The sequence below is a fragment of the Equus caballus genome, chromosome 23 (genome assembly GCF_041296265.1).
Source record: "Equus caballus isolate H_3958 breed thoroughbred chromosome 23, TB-T2T, whole genome shotgun sequence".
In the NCBI taxonomy this organism is placed as follows: domain Eukaryota; kingdom Metazoa; phylum Chordata; class Mammalia; order Perissodactyla; family Equidae; genus Equus; species Equus caballus.
The window spans coordinates 52,858,558-52,874,969 of NC_091706.1; the positions used below are offsets into that span (position 1 = coordinate 52,858,558).

Genomic DNA, 16,412 nt, shown 5'->3' on the forward strand with positions numbered 1-16,412 from the left:
AACCACTAGGTCATTGGGGCTGGCCCAATAAAGCCATTTTTAAAAATATCAGAGTGAGGGGCTAGCCTGGTGGTGAAGTGGTTAAGTTTGCACCCTCGGCTTCAGCAGCCTGGGGTTTGCTGGTTCAGATCCTGGGCACAGACCTACACACCACTCATCAAGCTGTGCTGTAGCAGAATCCCACATGGAATAACCAGAAGGACTTACAACGAGCATATACAACTATGTTCTCGGACTTTGGGGAGAGGAAAAAAAGAGGAAGATTGGCAACTGATGTTAGTTCCAGGCCAATCTTCTTCACCAAAAAGCATACCTTTAAAAAAAAAAAAACAGAGTGAGAAGATTTTACATGATATTATGCATGATGGAAAATACTGCAGCTTTTTAAAGCAGGGAAATGATAAAACTCGTATTCTGCTTTATGGTGACAATATTGGTTGGCTGAATTACAAAAGGAAAGTGATAATGCCCTGAATATGTCACCATGAGGTATTCTACCAGATTAGGTAGGCACATTGATTGTTGAAGATTTAGTAGACCAAGAGGTACTGGCTTAGAGACTGTTAAAGAAAAAAGAAGAACCTTGCTTAAAGTTTTAGTAAGACTGACAATGATCCCGGAGAGGTCCAAGGGCCTGGGGTAATTGCATAGTTCTCTTCCAAGTCTTTTTTTTCTTTCTTCTTCTTCTCCCCAAAGCCCCCCAGGGCATAGTCGTATATTGTAGTGCTGGGTCCTTCTGGTTGTGCTGTGTGGGACGCCGCCTCAGCATGGCCTGATGTGCGGTGCCATGTCTGCACCAGGATCCAAACCTGCGAACCACAGGCCGCTACAGTGGAGTGCGCGAACTTAACCGCTACACCACCAGGCCGGCAACTATCTAAAACTTTTTTTTGGAAAATCAAGAAATACTAGCATAACCTATTTAGGATTAGGAAGGTAGATACTAAGAGAACAAAAACTAACAGACTTGAACATGGCGGCCACTAGAGTTCTGCAATCAGGGGTGATGAGGATACGTCAGAAGACTGCTGTGGTTGTCGTTAAAAATCCTGCACTACTGACTGTTTAAACTGTTTACCTGGATTATTAAGCATTCTATAAAGTGGTTATTTGGTGAAGATCATGAATATTACATATATTATGAATGAAAATAGCTGCCTTAATCTTACTTACATAGGTACTTATGACAGAATAAATTTCCAATTAGAGCTTACATTCAGATTCAATAAATAGTCTTAAGCAACTTAGAAGGAAGTGAAGATGGTGTGCCAGAAAATTTTTACAGTGATTTAAAATATGGTTCTAGTCGTGACAAAAATACCGATGTTGGAGATGCCCATGAAGAGTGTGAATAAAATTGTTTAATAAATATATGTGAGTAGGAAAACATTATAAAATAATATTAGATAACATGATATTATAAATACATATGTGTAAATAAATTAATAAACTTTTGTTTTTTTAAAGATTTTAGGGGCTGGCCAGGTGGCATAGCAGTTAAATGCACACGTTCTGCTTTGGTGGCCCCGGGGTTCACTGGTTCGGATTCCGGGTGTGGACATGGCACCGCTTGTCAGACCATGCTGTGGTAGGCGTCCCACATATAAAGTAGAGGAAGATGGGCATAGATGGTAGCTCAGGGCCAGTCTTCCTCAGCAAAAAGAGGAGGATTTCCCCGTGGCCGAGTGGTTAAGTTTGCACGCTCCGCTGCAGGCGGCTCAGTGTTTCGTTGGTTTGAATCCTGGGCTCGAACATGGCACTGCTCATCAAACCATGCTGAGGCAGCATCCCACATGCCACAACTAGAAGGACCCACAATGAAGAATATACAACTATGTACTGGGGGGCTTTGGGGAGAAAAAGGAAAAAAAAAATCTTTAAAAAAAAAAAAGAGGAGGATTGGCAGTAGTTAGCTCAGGGCTAATCTTCCTCAAAAAAAAAAAAAAAAGGATTTTATTTTTCCTTTTTCTCCCCAAAATCCCCTTGTATATAGTTGTATACTTTTAGTTGTGGGTCCTTCTAGTTGTGGCATGTGGGACACTGCCTCAGCATGGCCTGATGAGTGGTGTCATGTCCATGCCCAGGATCTGAACAGCTGAAACCCTGGGCCACCAAAGCAGAGCATGCAAACTTAACCACTCGGCCACAAGGCTGGCCCCCTAAACTTTTTGACTATTGCTTCAATGTTTCTAAAATATCATATATTCTACTTGGCCAAAAAAAACCCCACTATTTTTGCATCTTTTCTTGGGAAAATAGAGGATTGATTTAAATATTTTTTTTTATTGCAGTAACATTGGATTAGAACATTATATAAGTTTCAGATGTACCTCATAATATATTTCGAATTCTGTGTAGACTACATCATGTTCATCACCCAAAGACTAATTAGAAACCATCACCACACACATGTGCCTAATCACCCCTTTCGTCTCTCTCCTCCCCCCTTCCCCTCTGGTGACCACTAATCCAATCTCTGTTGCTAAGCGTTTGTCGTTGTTTTTATCTTCTACTCGTGAGGGAGATCAAACGGTATTTGACTTTCTCCCTCTGACTTATTTCACTTCTCATAATACCCTCAAGGTCCATCCATGTTGTCACAAATGTCCGGATTTCATCATTTCTTATGGCTGAGTAGTATTCTATTGTGTATACATACCACATCTTTATCCATTCGTCCCTTGAGGGGTACCTAGGTTGCTTTCAAGACTTGGTTATTGTGAATACGGGGATTGATTTAAATTTGAGGTCACTTTATATTAGGCAAATTTGGTAGTTGTTTCCTGCATTGTTCTCTGAAGCTACTAATAATTACAGGTAAATCAACTTAAGAATCTACCACTGATTAATTTCTCTTTCTTTGTCCATCCTATATAGTCACTAAAACATGCTTAAGTGAAATGGACATGTTGTACTCCGTCTAAAACTTATTCATTCATTCATCTGAGATTGAAATTGTCTTATATAATTCTCACTGACAGACACTCAAGGTCAAAGGAAAGTCTCCAGATTTATTAACCCAGAAGGAAGAGACTAAGTGTGTGCTATGTAATTGTATAATTAAGAATTTAAACTCTAAAAGAAAAAGTACCCAATAAATGGCTCATCTCTTGTGTTTTACCCTATCCAAAATTAATCCCACCCTTTTGGCCACTTCCTGGACAATGGAATCTTTCATTCTAATTCTATGATGTTAGCCTGAGGTCCAGGAAAAACCCTGAGAGGACAAAAAGAAATTACCAAGGAAACCACTACAGAAATTCCAAGTATCTTTCAGGTGCCTTACAATTGACAGCTGAAGACTTTTTGCACATGGTCACTGTTGACAGGGAGCATTGCTTCAGGGTCAGGCTGTGGCAAGATTATGTGTGGAAAATCTTGGACTTTCAAAGAAGAAAGAAATCAAAAAACCCTCCAAACGGAAAAAAAATCAAATCAAAATAAAAACCAGGCTACCCAATCTTCTTAACAGAGAAAAGATTCTCCATTGTATTTATCAAAGAGCTCATTCTGATGTAGATAACAGCAGTGGAGCCAAACCGTTCATTTTTTTCAGTTGCTTATAGATACCACTAGAAAGGGCTTAAGTGTGTTTAAACAGGGAAGAAGGAGTGCACCTTTTTCTTCTGTTACCCTTCCTGGGAGAGCCAAGTCTCCCTAATAATTTCTGAGTGAAATATGATTTAACTGTATAGTTTCCTATAAATAAACGCATTTCCTTGTTTAAGATAGTAGAGAAGAAATCCATTTCTATTTGCATCTCTTTTGACTATTTTCTAGAATGAGGTGCTAAATTGTAATAACAAAGTTCTCTTTGTTTTCCTCTCTGTGAGAGCTCATTACTGAATACTTACCACGTTTAATCATAAGGGGGAAAAATGACCCCAGAATTATCTGATCTTTAATGACTTCATTTTAACAACTAGATACAAAAAAGAGAAGCAAGATGAAGGACATCCTCTTAACCTACTCAGATGGAAATGTGAATCAAGAGGAAACATTTTATGACTGTTTATTGATATAAGCATAGTTGCATTATCTGCCAGTGTTATTATGCTGTGCAAGAAAATACTCCTGGTGATAAGAAGCAATTACTAACAGCTAACTATTGTTTTCATGTTTCTGTTTTTTATGTTCTGATATAAAGCAACATCTATAGCAAGAAAAATATAAGGGGAGGAAAAGGAGAGAAATTAGGATAGCCTATAAAGGTTGTAAAAATCCTAACTAGTGTCATTACAGGGCATGATGGCCACTGAATAGATCCATTAGTCATAATTGAAGCTGTCAGGAGCCAGTTAAATGGCTGTCTCTGAGGAGGTCACCTTCCACACAGAAGCTGCCCTATGCTGAGTATTAGGCTTGTCGGGAGGTTGAATCCTGACTCATCTGGACAAACCTTAAAAACATTTTTATTTTTACTTAGTAGGAATGAAGTAGCAAGGCTCAAAAGTAATTTAGTGTTTCTGGGCTGACCTAGAACACACAACATAAGTAGTGGTAATCACACTAGATAAACCGTTGTCTGTCTGGCCTGCTCCCAGCCTGTGCTGGCTGGGCTCCATTTGCCTCTCTAGAGCCACTCTTAGCCTCTCCAGCGGGCTCTGGGCTGACCTCTGTGGACTGCGTCCAAAGAGATTCCTTGCCCTCGGACTTCCTTTGGGACTCAGCCACTGGGAAGTCCTGCTGGAGACTGGAGGATGGAAGGGAGAATTTTTATTCCCTGTTCTTGGATATTTAATTCTTTGGTGTCCTCCTTATTGGGCCTTATGATCCATCAAAGACCACAGCAGGGCCAAACTAGAGTGAGGCAAGGGTGCAAAATGTAAGGAGGTCCTCGCTCTCAGGGTTGTGCAAGGGCAGGTCAGCACCTGAGAGTGAGGGCCTTCTTAAATTTTGATGACTAATTCCTTACATTAACCCTTTCTTTAATTGAGCTGGTTTGAGGGGATTCTGTTCCTTATAACCAAATCAGCAGAAACCAAAATAGTAAGAGAACAGAAGCCTGAGAAATAGCTGGAAGAATACCCAGTTGTTCTAAATGAATTCTGGATTTTAAGGCCCAGAAATATTATATCCTGGGTGGGACCAGCTACATAATTTGTAAGACCTAGTGAAAAAAAGAAACTGCAGGGCCCTTGTTGAAAAGTTATTGAGAATTTCAAGAAAGCAATAGCAGAGGCCTAAACGAAACTCCCTGAGTGTGGGGCCCTGGGTGACTACTCAGGTCACACACCCATGCAGCCAGCTCTGATTCTGGGATGTTTGCAAATGAAATGGTTGATCTTTGAGAAATTGTGGAGAATTGGAGAAAATAAAGAAAGTTAAGAAAATAAAGTTAAAAGTCATTTTAAAATCTTGCAAGCCTATGATGGCAGCATGAGTTTCTTATGCATCTTTTTAGTTCATGGTGTTTATTAAACACATAGTGAGAACTTAACAGCAGCAACAATAATAATGACTGATATTTCTTGACCTCTTACATGGGCCCAAGGCCTGGTACATAGTAAGTGTGTTTTTTTTGAGGAAGATTAGCCCTGAGCTAACTACTGCCAATCCTCCTCTTTTTTGCTGAGGAAGACTGGCCCTGAGCTAACATCCATGCCCATCCTCCTCTACTTTATATGTGGGACGCCTACCACAGCATGGCTTTTGCCAAGTGGTGCCATGTCTGCACCCAGGATCCAAACAAGCGAACCCTTGGCCTGCGAGAAGTGGAATGTGAGAAACCGCTGCGCCACCGGGCTGGCCCCCCGTAGTAAGTGTTTATACTTGTTGAAGGAATGGATGGATAGATGAACTCGAGTGTACGTGACTCGAAGTTACAGACCAATTACAGACCAAGGTATTGTAAGATAAGAAAAGAAATTACAGGGGTTGGCCCTGTGGCCAAATGCTTAAGTTCATGCGCTCTGCTTCAGCAGCCCAGAGTTTCGTGGGTTCGAATTCTGGGCAGGGACCTGGCACCGCCCCACATAGCACAACCAGAGGCACTCACAACTAAAATACACAACTATGTACTGGGGGGCTTTGGGGAGAAGAAGAAGAAGAAGAAGGAAACAAAAAGATTGGCAACAGATGTGAGCTCAGGTGCCAATCTTTAAAAAAAATAGAAAAGAAATTACAGACCAATATCTTCCATACAATGATGGGAGAAGTGTAGATTTGTTGTTTAGCGACTGGCTAAGGGTTTTATATGAATGATCTCACTTAATCCTTAAGCAACCTCATGAGGTAAATATTATCATTATCCTCATTTTATGGATAAGGAAAATGACACTTAGAGAGTTAAAGCAGTTTGCTCAAGGTCACAGAGTTGGGTAACCTGTGGGATTGGCACCCATATTTCTCTGATTCCAAAGTCTAAGCTCTTAACCACTCTCTCCATAGTAGGCACTTTGGAATGACTGATTGCTTTTGGATTATCTTTGCGTATTAACTGAGTCTTACCTCTAACAACTCTATTAACTTGATACCAGAAAATAATGATTATTATTCAAAATCTTAGAAATTCCTATTAGTAAATACTAACTGTACAAGACACTCTGATTGTATACAGAATATTCTCTCTTTACGTAGATATATTCTGGCTTATTTTTTTATTACCTTTCTGATCTTCTGTCATAAGGCAATGAAATTATTATATCCTGGATATAATGTGTGATGTATTGTATCATAGATACCTACAATCTTATAAACGTGTCATGCTAACTAGAACTCTATAGTCTTATCATGAAATACACATGTGGATAAAATTACATATATACAAAAAGCCACGCATCTGAACTCTGGGGAACAAATTTCAAGGAGTAGAAGCCTTAAAATGAAGAGGAAAAAGCCCTTAAGAACGGAATGTATACATTAATATTGGTGAAAGGAAATCCAGCCTGGAAATACTAACTTGGAACCCAATTTAATGAATTATTCCATTCTTCTCATTAGTAGACCTGATTACAAATGATCGTACTCAATTATCATTATATATTGAATTTCATCAACAAGAACTTTGTGGAAATTTGTTTTCTTTCTTGCTATTTAAGAATCTATATAATATCCTCAATTTTGCCTCTTGGCTCAGAAATCTAAAATATTTACCCTCTGGTTCATTTCAGAAAAAATTTTCTGACTGCTGGTTTAGATCAATCATGTTCCATCCCCTGGGGCTGGGATCACTGACAGTCAAATAAAAATCGGGATTGTTTTAACATGGGAATTCCATTGAAGCAATGTATCTTGATATTAGCAAGGATCTGATACTGTCTCACGAGAAAGAAAAGTGATGGGTTACAGTTAGTGAGAATCATGGCCACAACATCCCTATTGTCCCAGCTGACATTGAGCAAAGCACTGGGCATGGGAATGAGGCCATCCTAGACCAGCCAGGCTGCCAGCTGACTGCAGACTTATAAGTAGACTCAGGAGGGACCAGTAAAGCCAGTCTATATCAGAAGAACTGCCTAGGCAACCCACAAGATCCTGAGAATGAATAAATGTTTGTGATTTTAAGCCATTAATTTCTGTGGGTGGTTTGTTTCACAGCAAAAGCTGAGTGTTACAGGTGATCAAGGTAAATTTGCCAGATATCTTCTTTTTGCCCCTTCACTGTGCCCTAGAAGGCTGACCACTTTGAAGAGCATCATTGGCTTCCCTTGCTTCAGAAGACCAGAAGGGGAGAGGAGAATGAGTGAGGTCAAGGTATTTCCTGTTCTCTTGTCCTGTTGGGTCGCTGTGGACTGGCTGCGTTCCCCGAGGAAAAGCCCTAATTCCTGTCAGGTATTCCTGTGTATGCACACAGCCTTCTTCACGTTTGGTAACTACTCCTTGCCCTTGCCCCGTTAGGCTCAGGGGTGATTTCTGGGACCCTAATGTTACTGAGTCTCCCTTGTGATCTCTTTGCTCCTTGCCTACACCTTTGTTTATAGTCCCTTATTAAACTCTCCTCCAATTTCCTAATTCGATTGTATTATCTATTTCCTGTTGGGATCCAGACTGATAGAGTGGGCCTAATCCATAAGGTAACATCCCAGCAAAGACTTGAATGATTCAATGGAATGAGTCATGAAGACATGTGGGGGAAGTGCTAAGCTCTTGCAGCAGCAGCAAGGAGGCAGGCTGACTGGCATGGAGTGAGCTGGGCCTCCGAGGAGTGTAGAAGGCAAGGTCGAAGACGCAACAGGCTGAGTAAGTGTGTGTATGTTTGTTAGGGATGGAGGTGCCTGGTGCAGGGTAAGCAAATGACATATAGCTTGTTAGCCTTTGAAGGACTTTGGCTTCTACTCTGAAAGAAATGGGGAGCCATCGGAGCCATATACTCACATGTAATGAAATCTAATAAGGTTACTTTCAGTTATGTGTTGACAGTGGAGCCCTGTGACTCAGTTCTGAATCTCTCCTCCCAGTCTTGTGCCTGCTGATGAATGCGTGGGTGTGTCGAGCTGGCCCAGCATGCTTGGGCCTGAGTTCAAGGCTTTGTGTCTCTCCTGATGCTGTGGGGGACATGACCTTCCCTCACAGTACAGGATTCAGACTACAGTGTCTTTTTTTGTTAGCATATTCTTTTCAGTTCAGTTAATGACTTGGGAGTGGACACATTTTTCTTGCTCTCTTTCTTTTTTTGTTGTTGTTAAAGTCAATAGGCCCTTCTGTACTGACTTCAAAAAGTGTACTTATCTAAAGGGTCTGGTACAATAGAGAACTAACTGCTTAACTATTTCAGGGGTAATAATACAAGGAGTTCAAGAGAGAAATGCTGTCTGCCTGCTTACCTCTTCAAGACAATGGTTTGTCTTGAATATTTAAAAGGTAAAGAGTTCATTTGCACGTGCAGTATAAGTCTATCCAGATAATAATATACAGATTTGAAGGCTGTTTTAATCCTTCCATTGAAATTCCCATCTGAGCTGGGTCTTGTGGTACTACGTCTAGATCACTCTCTCTGGGTTACAGGAATGAAGCTGATTCTCCTCCCACTGGCCACACTGATGTGGATCAAGGCTGTCCCAGGGAAAGAAGCCCAAGGCATCTGGCCTACAGGCTGATCTATCCACCCTCCAGGAAGCATAGGACAAAGTGACCTGATCACAGATAACCAGACCCCACCTGTACTGATACCATTTTAACAACTTTTTTACATGATCTTTCCTTTGTCTGGTAAAAAATAACTCACATACCTATGCCTTATAAAGTTAGCCCTACCCTCAGTCCACTGCAGCTCTTCCCTGCCCATGGGTCCTGTCCCCATGCTATTCTCTGAATAAAAGAGCACTACTGCCAGACCTTGAGAGTCCAAGAAATCTTTCTTTCAACTCCTCAGCTCACCCAGCACGGATCAACATGAGGGTCCACCCTCTCCCTGCTGTTTCTCAAATATTCTCCCTAGGCCGATTCTCAGTGAACCCCTTGTCTAGGGCTCCAAATATCCGTATCAGATATGGGCGTGCCCTACTCAATCAAGCCGACCTTCCCTAGGTCTTTCCTCAATCAAAATGCCACTACAGGGGCTGGCCCCATGGCCGAGTGGTTAAGTTCCCACGCTCCGCTGCGGGCGGCCCAGTGTTTCGTTGGTTCGAATCCTGGGCGCGGACATGGCACTGCTCATCAAACCACGCTGAGGCAGCGTCCCACATGCCACAACTAGAAGGACCCACAATGAAGAATATACAACTATGTACTGGGGGGCTTTGGGGAGAAAAAGGAAAAAAATAAAATCTTAAAAAAAAAAAATGCCACTACAAATAGTCCACTGCTTTCAGCTCAGAAGGAAACCAAGCCACTTAGCTAATCTGATTAGCTAAGCAGGCAGGAGCCTTCTCCTCCAGGCCAACATCACAGCTGGCCCATCAGAACCTGTTCTAAACTTTGTTGTCTAACCTTGACCCTGATTTCCTTTTACATTTGTTATTATTATTTTCTAAAATTTCTAGCCCTGTGTGTGAAAGGCTGTTCCAATGGGCATGTAGTGGAAACAGAGCTGGATTCCCTCTGGAATCTTAGTTTTCCTTTCTGTAAATTGACTAGACTAAATCAGTCAAACATAAAAAAATTTTGAGAACCAAGATAGGACTTTAAGGCCATTAAAATAAACAAAACTTCCAACAACTATAACGTAGTAATTATCATTTCAGACAAGAGAGAACATTTTTAATATAAAACCAAAGTATAATCTCAGAAAAAGGACAATCTTTTAAACGGAATAAATTTATTTTTATGAAAACTCAATACATTGTCCTTTTCTTTCATTTCAGCACTTGTCTGTGAAAAGTTTGCCATGGACTGGCAGCTTCTGAGATTTTTCTAGAAGGTTCTAAAAGGCTATACTTCTTATCCAAATAAATCTGATGGTTGCTGTTGTGGCCTCCAGGATGAGCTGCTGGCTTCCTGTGGCTCTGGATTGTGTCTTTCATCTTGTTATCTCTCATGGCTAGCGCAGTGCCTGGTATAACAATAGATTAAATAATTAAAAGGTGAAAGGACCCCTGCTGAACTACAGGCATGCATGGAAGGAGTACATCCCAGCGCAGAGTGAGTATATCCCAGGAGGGGGTTGATGAGGATCAAGGCTGCCCCAGGGAGAGAAGCCCAAGGTGACCTGCCCTACATACCCAATCTATATCATCCTCGGGAAGCATAGGATGTCCTGACTTAATCGATCTGATTCTTATCTAAAGTTATAGGACCACCCAATAACCAGACCCCACCTGGACTGATACCATTTTAACGATTTTTTCATGATCTTGCCTTTGTCTTGTAAAGAAATAACTCACATACCTATGCCTTATAAATTTAGCTCTAACCCTCAACACATTGCAGCTCTTCCTGCCCATGGGTCCCGTCCCCACGCCTGCAGCTCTTAGTGCCCATGGGTCCCGTCCCCACGCCTGCAGCTCTTACTGCCCATGGGTCCCTTCCCCACGCCTGCAGCTCTTACTGCCCATGGGTCCCGTCCCCACGCCTGCAGCTCTTACTGCCCATGGGTCCCGTCCCCACGCCTGCAGCTCTTACTGCCCATGGGTCCCGTCCCCACGCCTGCAGCTCTTACTGCCCATGGGTCCCGTCCCCACGCCTGCAGCTCTTACTGCCCATGGGTCCCGTCCCCACGCCTGCAGCTCTTACTGCCCATGGGTCCCGTCCCCACGCCTGCAGCTCTTTACTGCCCATGGGTCCTGTCCCCATGCTATCCTCTGAATAAAAAGCACTACTGCCAGAACTTGAGAGTCCAAGAAATCTTTCTTTCCACTCCTTGACTCACCAAGCCCGCGTCAGGGGTGAGCCCCTGTACTTCCAGCATAGCATGAGATCTGCAGCAAGCAGTCAAGTCAGTTCTAGGCTCTGGGTTTACCAGTCTAAGTCCCTCAATCCTGCCTCCAAATCTGAATCTAAGGTAAGTTTCAAAAATGAAAAATGACAGCCCCACCATCATTCTTTAAAAGGCTGTTTCCCCACACAATCCCCAAACCAGCCTTTCTCTAACAGAGCCAGTACATTTATTTATTGAGAGCCAGGATGTCTGGATTCAAATTTCAGTTTTGCCACCAGCTAGGTTCATGTCCTGTGCCAAGATGCTTCACCCACTGCGTCTAAGGTTTCTTATTTATAAAATGTGGATAATAATTGTACCTGCTTTATAAAGCTGTTCTATGGATTAAATGAGTTGATACATTTAGAAGAAAGCTGCTCCCATAGTTAAGTGTTCAATTATAATTTTGATCGTGTCTCAAGAAATATGGCTATAGAGGAAGAATTTAAAAAAAAATAATTAAAATGGTCCTAAAAGAAGCGCTGGTGCGTTTGAAATGATTAAGACTGAAGGAGAATATCATCAAAGTCCATAAAATCAAGAAGGCAATTACAAACCTTATAAAACTCCTTTCTCTCAAAGGATAACAGAGATTGAATATATAAGTAGGTTCAAAATTAATATAGATAAATTCTTGCAGAATGAAGGCATAATAGGTTATTCAGAGAACTGAAGATAGTCTGTGGTATATAATTACTTCTCTGAAGTGGAGTATGGGGGATCGAATCCTTCCTACAAATGAGAAGTATAACTTCTCATCAGCACATTAAAATGACTTTGGAAACTTAGAAAAATATCGATGCCAAGGCCCACAGCAGAGCTATTAAATCAGAATTCCTAGAGACAGGGCCCAGGCACTGGTATTTTTAAAAAAGCTCCCCAAATGCTTCTAATGGTGCACCAGGGTTTAGAAACTGTTGGGCAAGTCAGGTTCCCTAGAGCAACTTGTCTTAACTCTTTCATCGTGTATGTAATTTCCACTTCTGTCATCCACAACCAGAATTATATTCCTTCATAATCTTCTCATTTTTTCCTGCTGCTTCTTTTAGCTTCTGTTCCATTGTGCCAGGTGTCTTATAGACTTCCTATGAAAATGCATTTTAACGGGCCGCCCCATAGCCTAGTGGTTAAGTTCCCACTCTGCTTCCACGGCCGGTTTGGCAAGTTTGGATTCTGGGCACCAACCTAGCACCGCTCATCAGCCCATGCAGAGGCCACATCCCACAAAACAGAACTAGAAGAACCTACAACTAGAATATACAACTATGTACCGGGGGGCTTTGGGGAGAAGAAGGAAAAAAAAGATTGGCAACAGATAGCTCAGGGCCAATCTTAAAAAGAAAATACAGAATGCCCAGTTAAATCAAAAAGAAAAAAAAAAGAAATGCATGTTCATGCACGGGTGGACACTCAAGAAGTATTACACAAAAATAACAACAATAACAATAATAGTAACAATCACGTGTGTCAGATCAGATTTAATCCGATTTTCCCAGATTAAATTAGCAGAAATGCCTGGCCTTAAACCTGTCATCCAACAGGTGGGTGTACCAGTGCAGCATCAGAGCTGCGGTGTTCTGTATTGGCCAAGGGAAGTAAAGCTACCAAGCTGCAGCTACACGGGGAAGAACAAAGCGGCAGGTCGGCGGCCTGCGTTAAAGTTTTTGAATCCTTAATGCTATCGGTACTATTTTTTTCCTCGGGAAACAAAATCTCCAAATATCAAAAAGCTGCTTTGCATCGCCAAAAGCTGCACAGGGGCAGGCTGCCAACAGGACTACCCAGACACGCTGTAGCCGCATCTCCACGCAAACTCCTTTCATCTGTTTTCCCCTGGGCTCACTCCACACTGGCTGCACCCCTCAGCCCGCACCTGCGCACGCGGCCCTTCCTGCCCGCGGGCGTGCGGAGCCCTGCTAGGCCGCCCACGCCGCCTTCCAGCCGCAGTGCGCGGCCCTGGCCTAGAGCGCGCGTGCGCTCGCGCGAGGGGGCGGGCCGAGGCCGGAGGAGGCGGGGCAGGCCCTAGCTGCCTGCCGTTCATTGGCTGTCTCTCCTCAGTCCCCGCCCCCGGGCGTTCGAGACGGCGGGGCGGGCCACGTCAGGCAGCCGGCGCGGGGGTGAGCTTGTGGCAGAAGGGAGGTAAGCGGTGCGGGGTGGCAGGCGGCGGGCTGCGGGCCGCTGCTGGCTGCTCCGAGGCAGCCGGGTAGCACCCGCCTGTGGCCTGTGTCCGCTTGCGTGGAGGGCAGCTGAGGCCCTGCGGGCCCGGGCCTGTGCTGGGAGATGGGGCAGGGGAGCATGTGGCGGCAGGGCCGCGTCGCAGCGTAAGGCGTCCGGGGAGGGGACAGGTCTTGCCGTTTGCTCCCCTCCTGTCCTGTCGGGGTTCTGAACTCGTGGAGGACTAGGCCTTCTGCGTTAGAGAGCTCGGGGATGCCTGGGTGGGGCCGGCTCGGTGCCTGCGGTAGGGCTCAGGGGGATCCTGACTCGCAAGCACGTCGGCGCGATCCTTGCACACTTCTCTGCAGCAGGTTGCAGTCATCCTACTCTCCCTTGACCGCTTCCCTAGTCGAGGGCAGCGCAGGGGATTATGATCGCATCCTGCCTGGCCTGGGGTGACTGTCCTCCTCATTCCCAGTGACTCACTCAGATCCTGTCCACTTGAATACAAAGGCTTATGGGTGAGCAGGGCCTCTTTTCAGTCCTGGTTCTCTGGCTCTGTCCTCACTTGCGGGAATTACCTGAAGAAATAGTGTCTGTGTATGTTTGTTTTGAAATGTCTGCAACAGCTATGCGGAGATTTGCAGAGAGAGACCTGCAGTTGTGTTGCACCTACTCTCCACGAGTTTTAATTTCAGCTGTGGCATCCTGATCCCTCAGTTTAGTTCCTGAATTTGGAGCTTTTAAAATCAATGAAGTCATCCTCTTAAGTATCATGCAGTTATCCATTCATCCATGCAACAAACTTTTTTGATGGATTCCTAATGGTCAGGGTCTTATGCCAGAAACTAAAATGGGCATTCCTTGCCTTTTCTTCCAGTTTTTATCTGCCCGTTGTGTTGTCTAGATTTGAGATGGAAGTTTTGGTTGATGGTTTAGTTTCAGGTTCTAGATTTAGGTACAAAAGCTTATAATCCTGTATCATAAGATAGAATTCTTTTGGGACCTCATTCAGTTTTCCTACTTTGACCTCTAGTAAACTTCAGACCCTGATGGCTCTGAGGTGTCATCCTGCTCACTGTAACCACTGAAGACCCTGGGTCTCAGGTGCCTGTGAAGTGAGGGATGGGATTAGAAGTATTCTGTAATTTTGAGATGTTCATTGAGGACAGGCATATTTACTGAACTGTGTTGACAGTTGGCAAGTGACTATTTTAAAAACACAGGATGTATTTTGTGATTATATTTTAATCTTTCTGAGTCTGTCCACGTTCACTTTTTGACTAGTAAGCAAGTGCATGTTTACAATTTTGGTTCACATCCCATGGCTGCATACAAAGCACTATGACTCATCTAAATTCTGAAAGGCAATTAGAAGGAGCTTTTTAATGTTACATAGAAAGGTATGATAGAAAAACAATGGGATAAGAATGCAATTTTCAAAGCATTTGACTTGCTTTGGTAGATTAGTGGTAGCTAAAACTTCTGCCTTGGTTACTTGCTTACGTGGTTAGTGTTAGGTAGTTACCATCACCTGGCTAATGTCCATCAATATCATATCTATATGTTAACCTTTATTTTATCAAACTAAATTTTATTGGATTTTAATTGATTCCTGCCTCTGCTTGAGAATTGATAACCAAAAGGTAAAGAAATCATTAGTTTGACTTATTTAAGATGCCCATAGAGCTGTAATAAGCATTTAGTTTTTGATTGATTGTTGGTACTTACAAGTAGATTGTTTGGCATTCCTGCAGGTGTAAAGTGATTTCTAAAATAATTTTCTGAGACATAATATTCATAGCCTTGTGATACTTTTTGGATATTGTCTACAAACCATTAGCTGAATTAATTGTTTATATCACTATTAGGGGCTGTGAAAATTTAAGAAAATATAACTTTTCAAAATTTTGCTTTTGCTAGACCTTTCTAGTTCTAGAAATGGACCAGATCAAGATGGAAAGATTGAGGAGAAATGTAAGAGCTAAGGAAAGAAATCCAAGTAGAGTCTTTTCTAGTTTAAAATTTGAGAAAAAAAACATAATGAAAAATACAGTTACAATATATGTGGAAGAAGTATAAGGAAATAATAGTGTCAGGATTATTGGTGGGTCTATAGTAAAACTTCATCTTAAACCATATTTCTTGGTTTATCATAGTGAACTCAGTTTATTTTTTATAAAAAAGAATCCTAGGGTGATAATTTAAACTTTATTAAGTGGGCAATACGTGTGTCTTCAGGAGATGTGAAAGCTGTAAGTATTGTATATTTTTAAAAAGTGCCACAGACTTAGAGATGAGTATATAATATAGTATCGTTATGTAAGTATAATATAAATCTGTGATTCACAATTAGTGATACATTGGATGGAGATATTGTGTACTATTTCCACATGATAGGAAATAAGATTTGCTAAGCTAATAGGACAGGGATGTTTGTCAATTTTTTTCCCATTTAAATTATTTGAAACAAACTTTTCAAGCAGTGTGGAAGATCTCATCTATTTTCAACCAATAGATTGAACACTGTTGTTTTTATAAATTGGGTCCCCCCAAGTACTTCTGGCCTCATAATTTTTTAACCTAATCCAAGTCACACTGAGAGTAATAAAATTGCATGTATGATTTTTAAATTTTGTTAATTTACATTGGCTTTCATTCAGTTAGCCTGAGTTACTTTAGTTTTATATGTTTTGAAGACATTTCAAAAGCTTTGACATTAAATACCATACAATTTTCCATTGTTCATGATGGAAAAACATTTCTTTAGGCCCAAGGAAGGTGAGAATCTAAACTGCATAAACAGTCAGTTTGTTATTATTTAAGACTTATCTTTTCACTTGCCTGGGGACCAATGAAGCATTCCACTCAAGCTTCTAAACTGGACATTTAAGTTCTTTCTGGTGTATTAGAATATATCTTCTAATCTCTCGTTGGTCAGATAAATGACTGCTTGTTAATT

General features: G+C 42.1%; 1 protein-coding gene and 1 long non-coding RNA gene across 10 annotated transcripts in view; both read left to right on the forward strand.

Annotated features, from left to right (window-relative positions):
* Positions 1-8,097: 8,097 nt before the first annotated feature.
* LOC138920390 (uncharacterized) lies at positions 8,098-9,268 on the forward strand. The gene is made up of 3 exons (XR_011431486.1): positions 8,098-8,181; positions 8,717-8,802; positions 8,947-9,268. It is a non-coding gene; the product is annotated as an uncharacterized lncRNA (long non-coding RNA).
* A 4,090-nt stretch (positions 9,269-13,358) lies between these two features.
* The window catches only part of FOCAD (focadhesin), a 269,889-nt gene continuing 266,835 nt past the window's right edge, over positions 13,359-16,412 (forward strand). For 2 of the 9 annotated variants that reach the window (XR_011431488.1, XM_014735493.3), the window contains exon 1: positions 13,366-13,435. Coding sequence is in view for 2 of the 9 variants with exons in the window: in XM_070248565.1 (XP_070104666.1) it covers positions 13,968-13,971 (4 nt within the window). In the remaining 7 variants the exon portion in view is untranslated. Of the gene's footprint in view, positions 13,972-16,412 lie in introns of all 9 variants that reach the window. The other 7 variants (XM_023627427.2, XM_070248566.1, XM_070248569.1 and 4 more) reach the window with 7 other exon arrangements.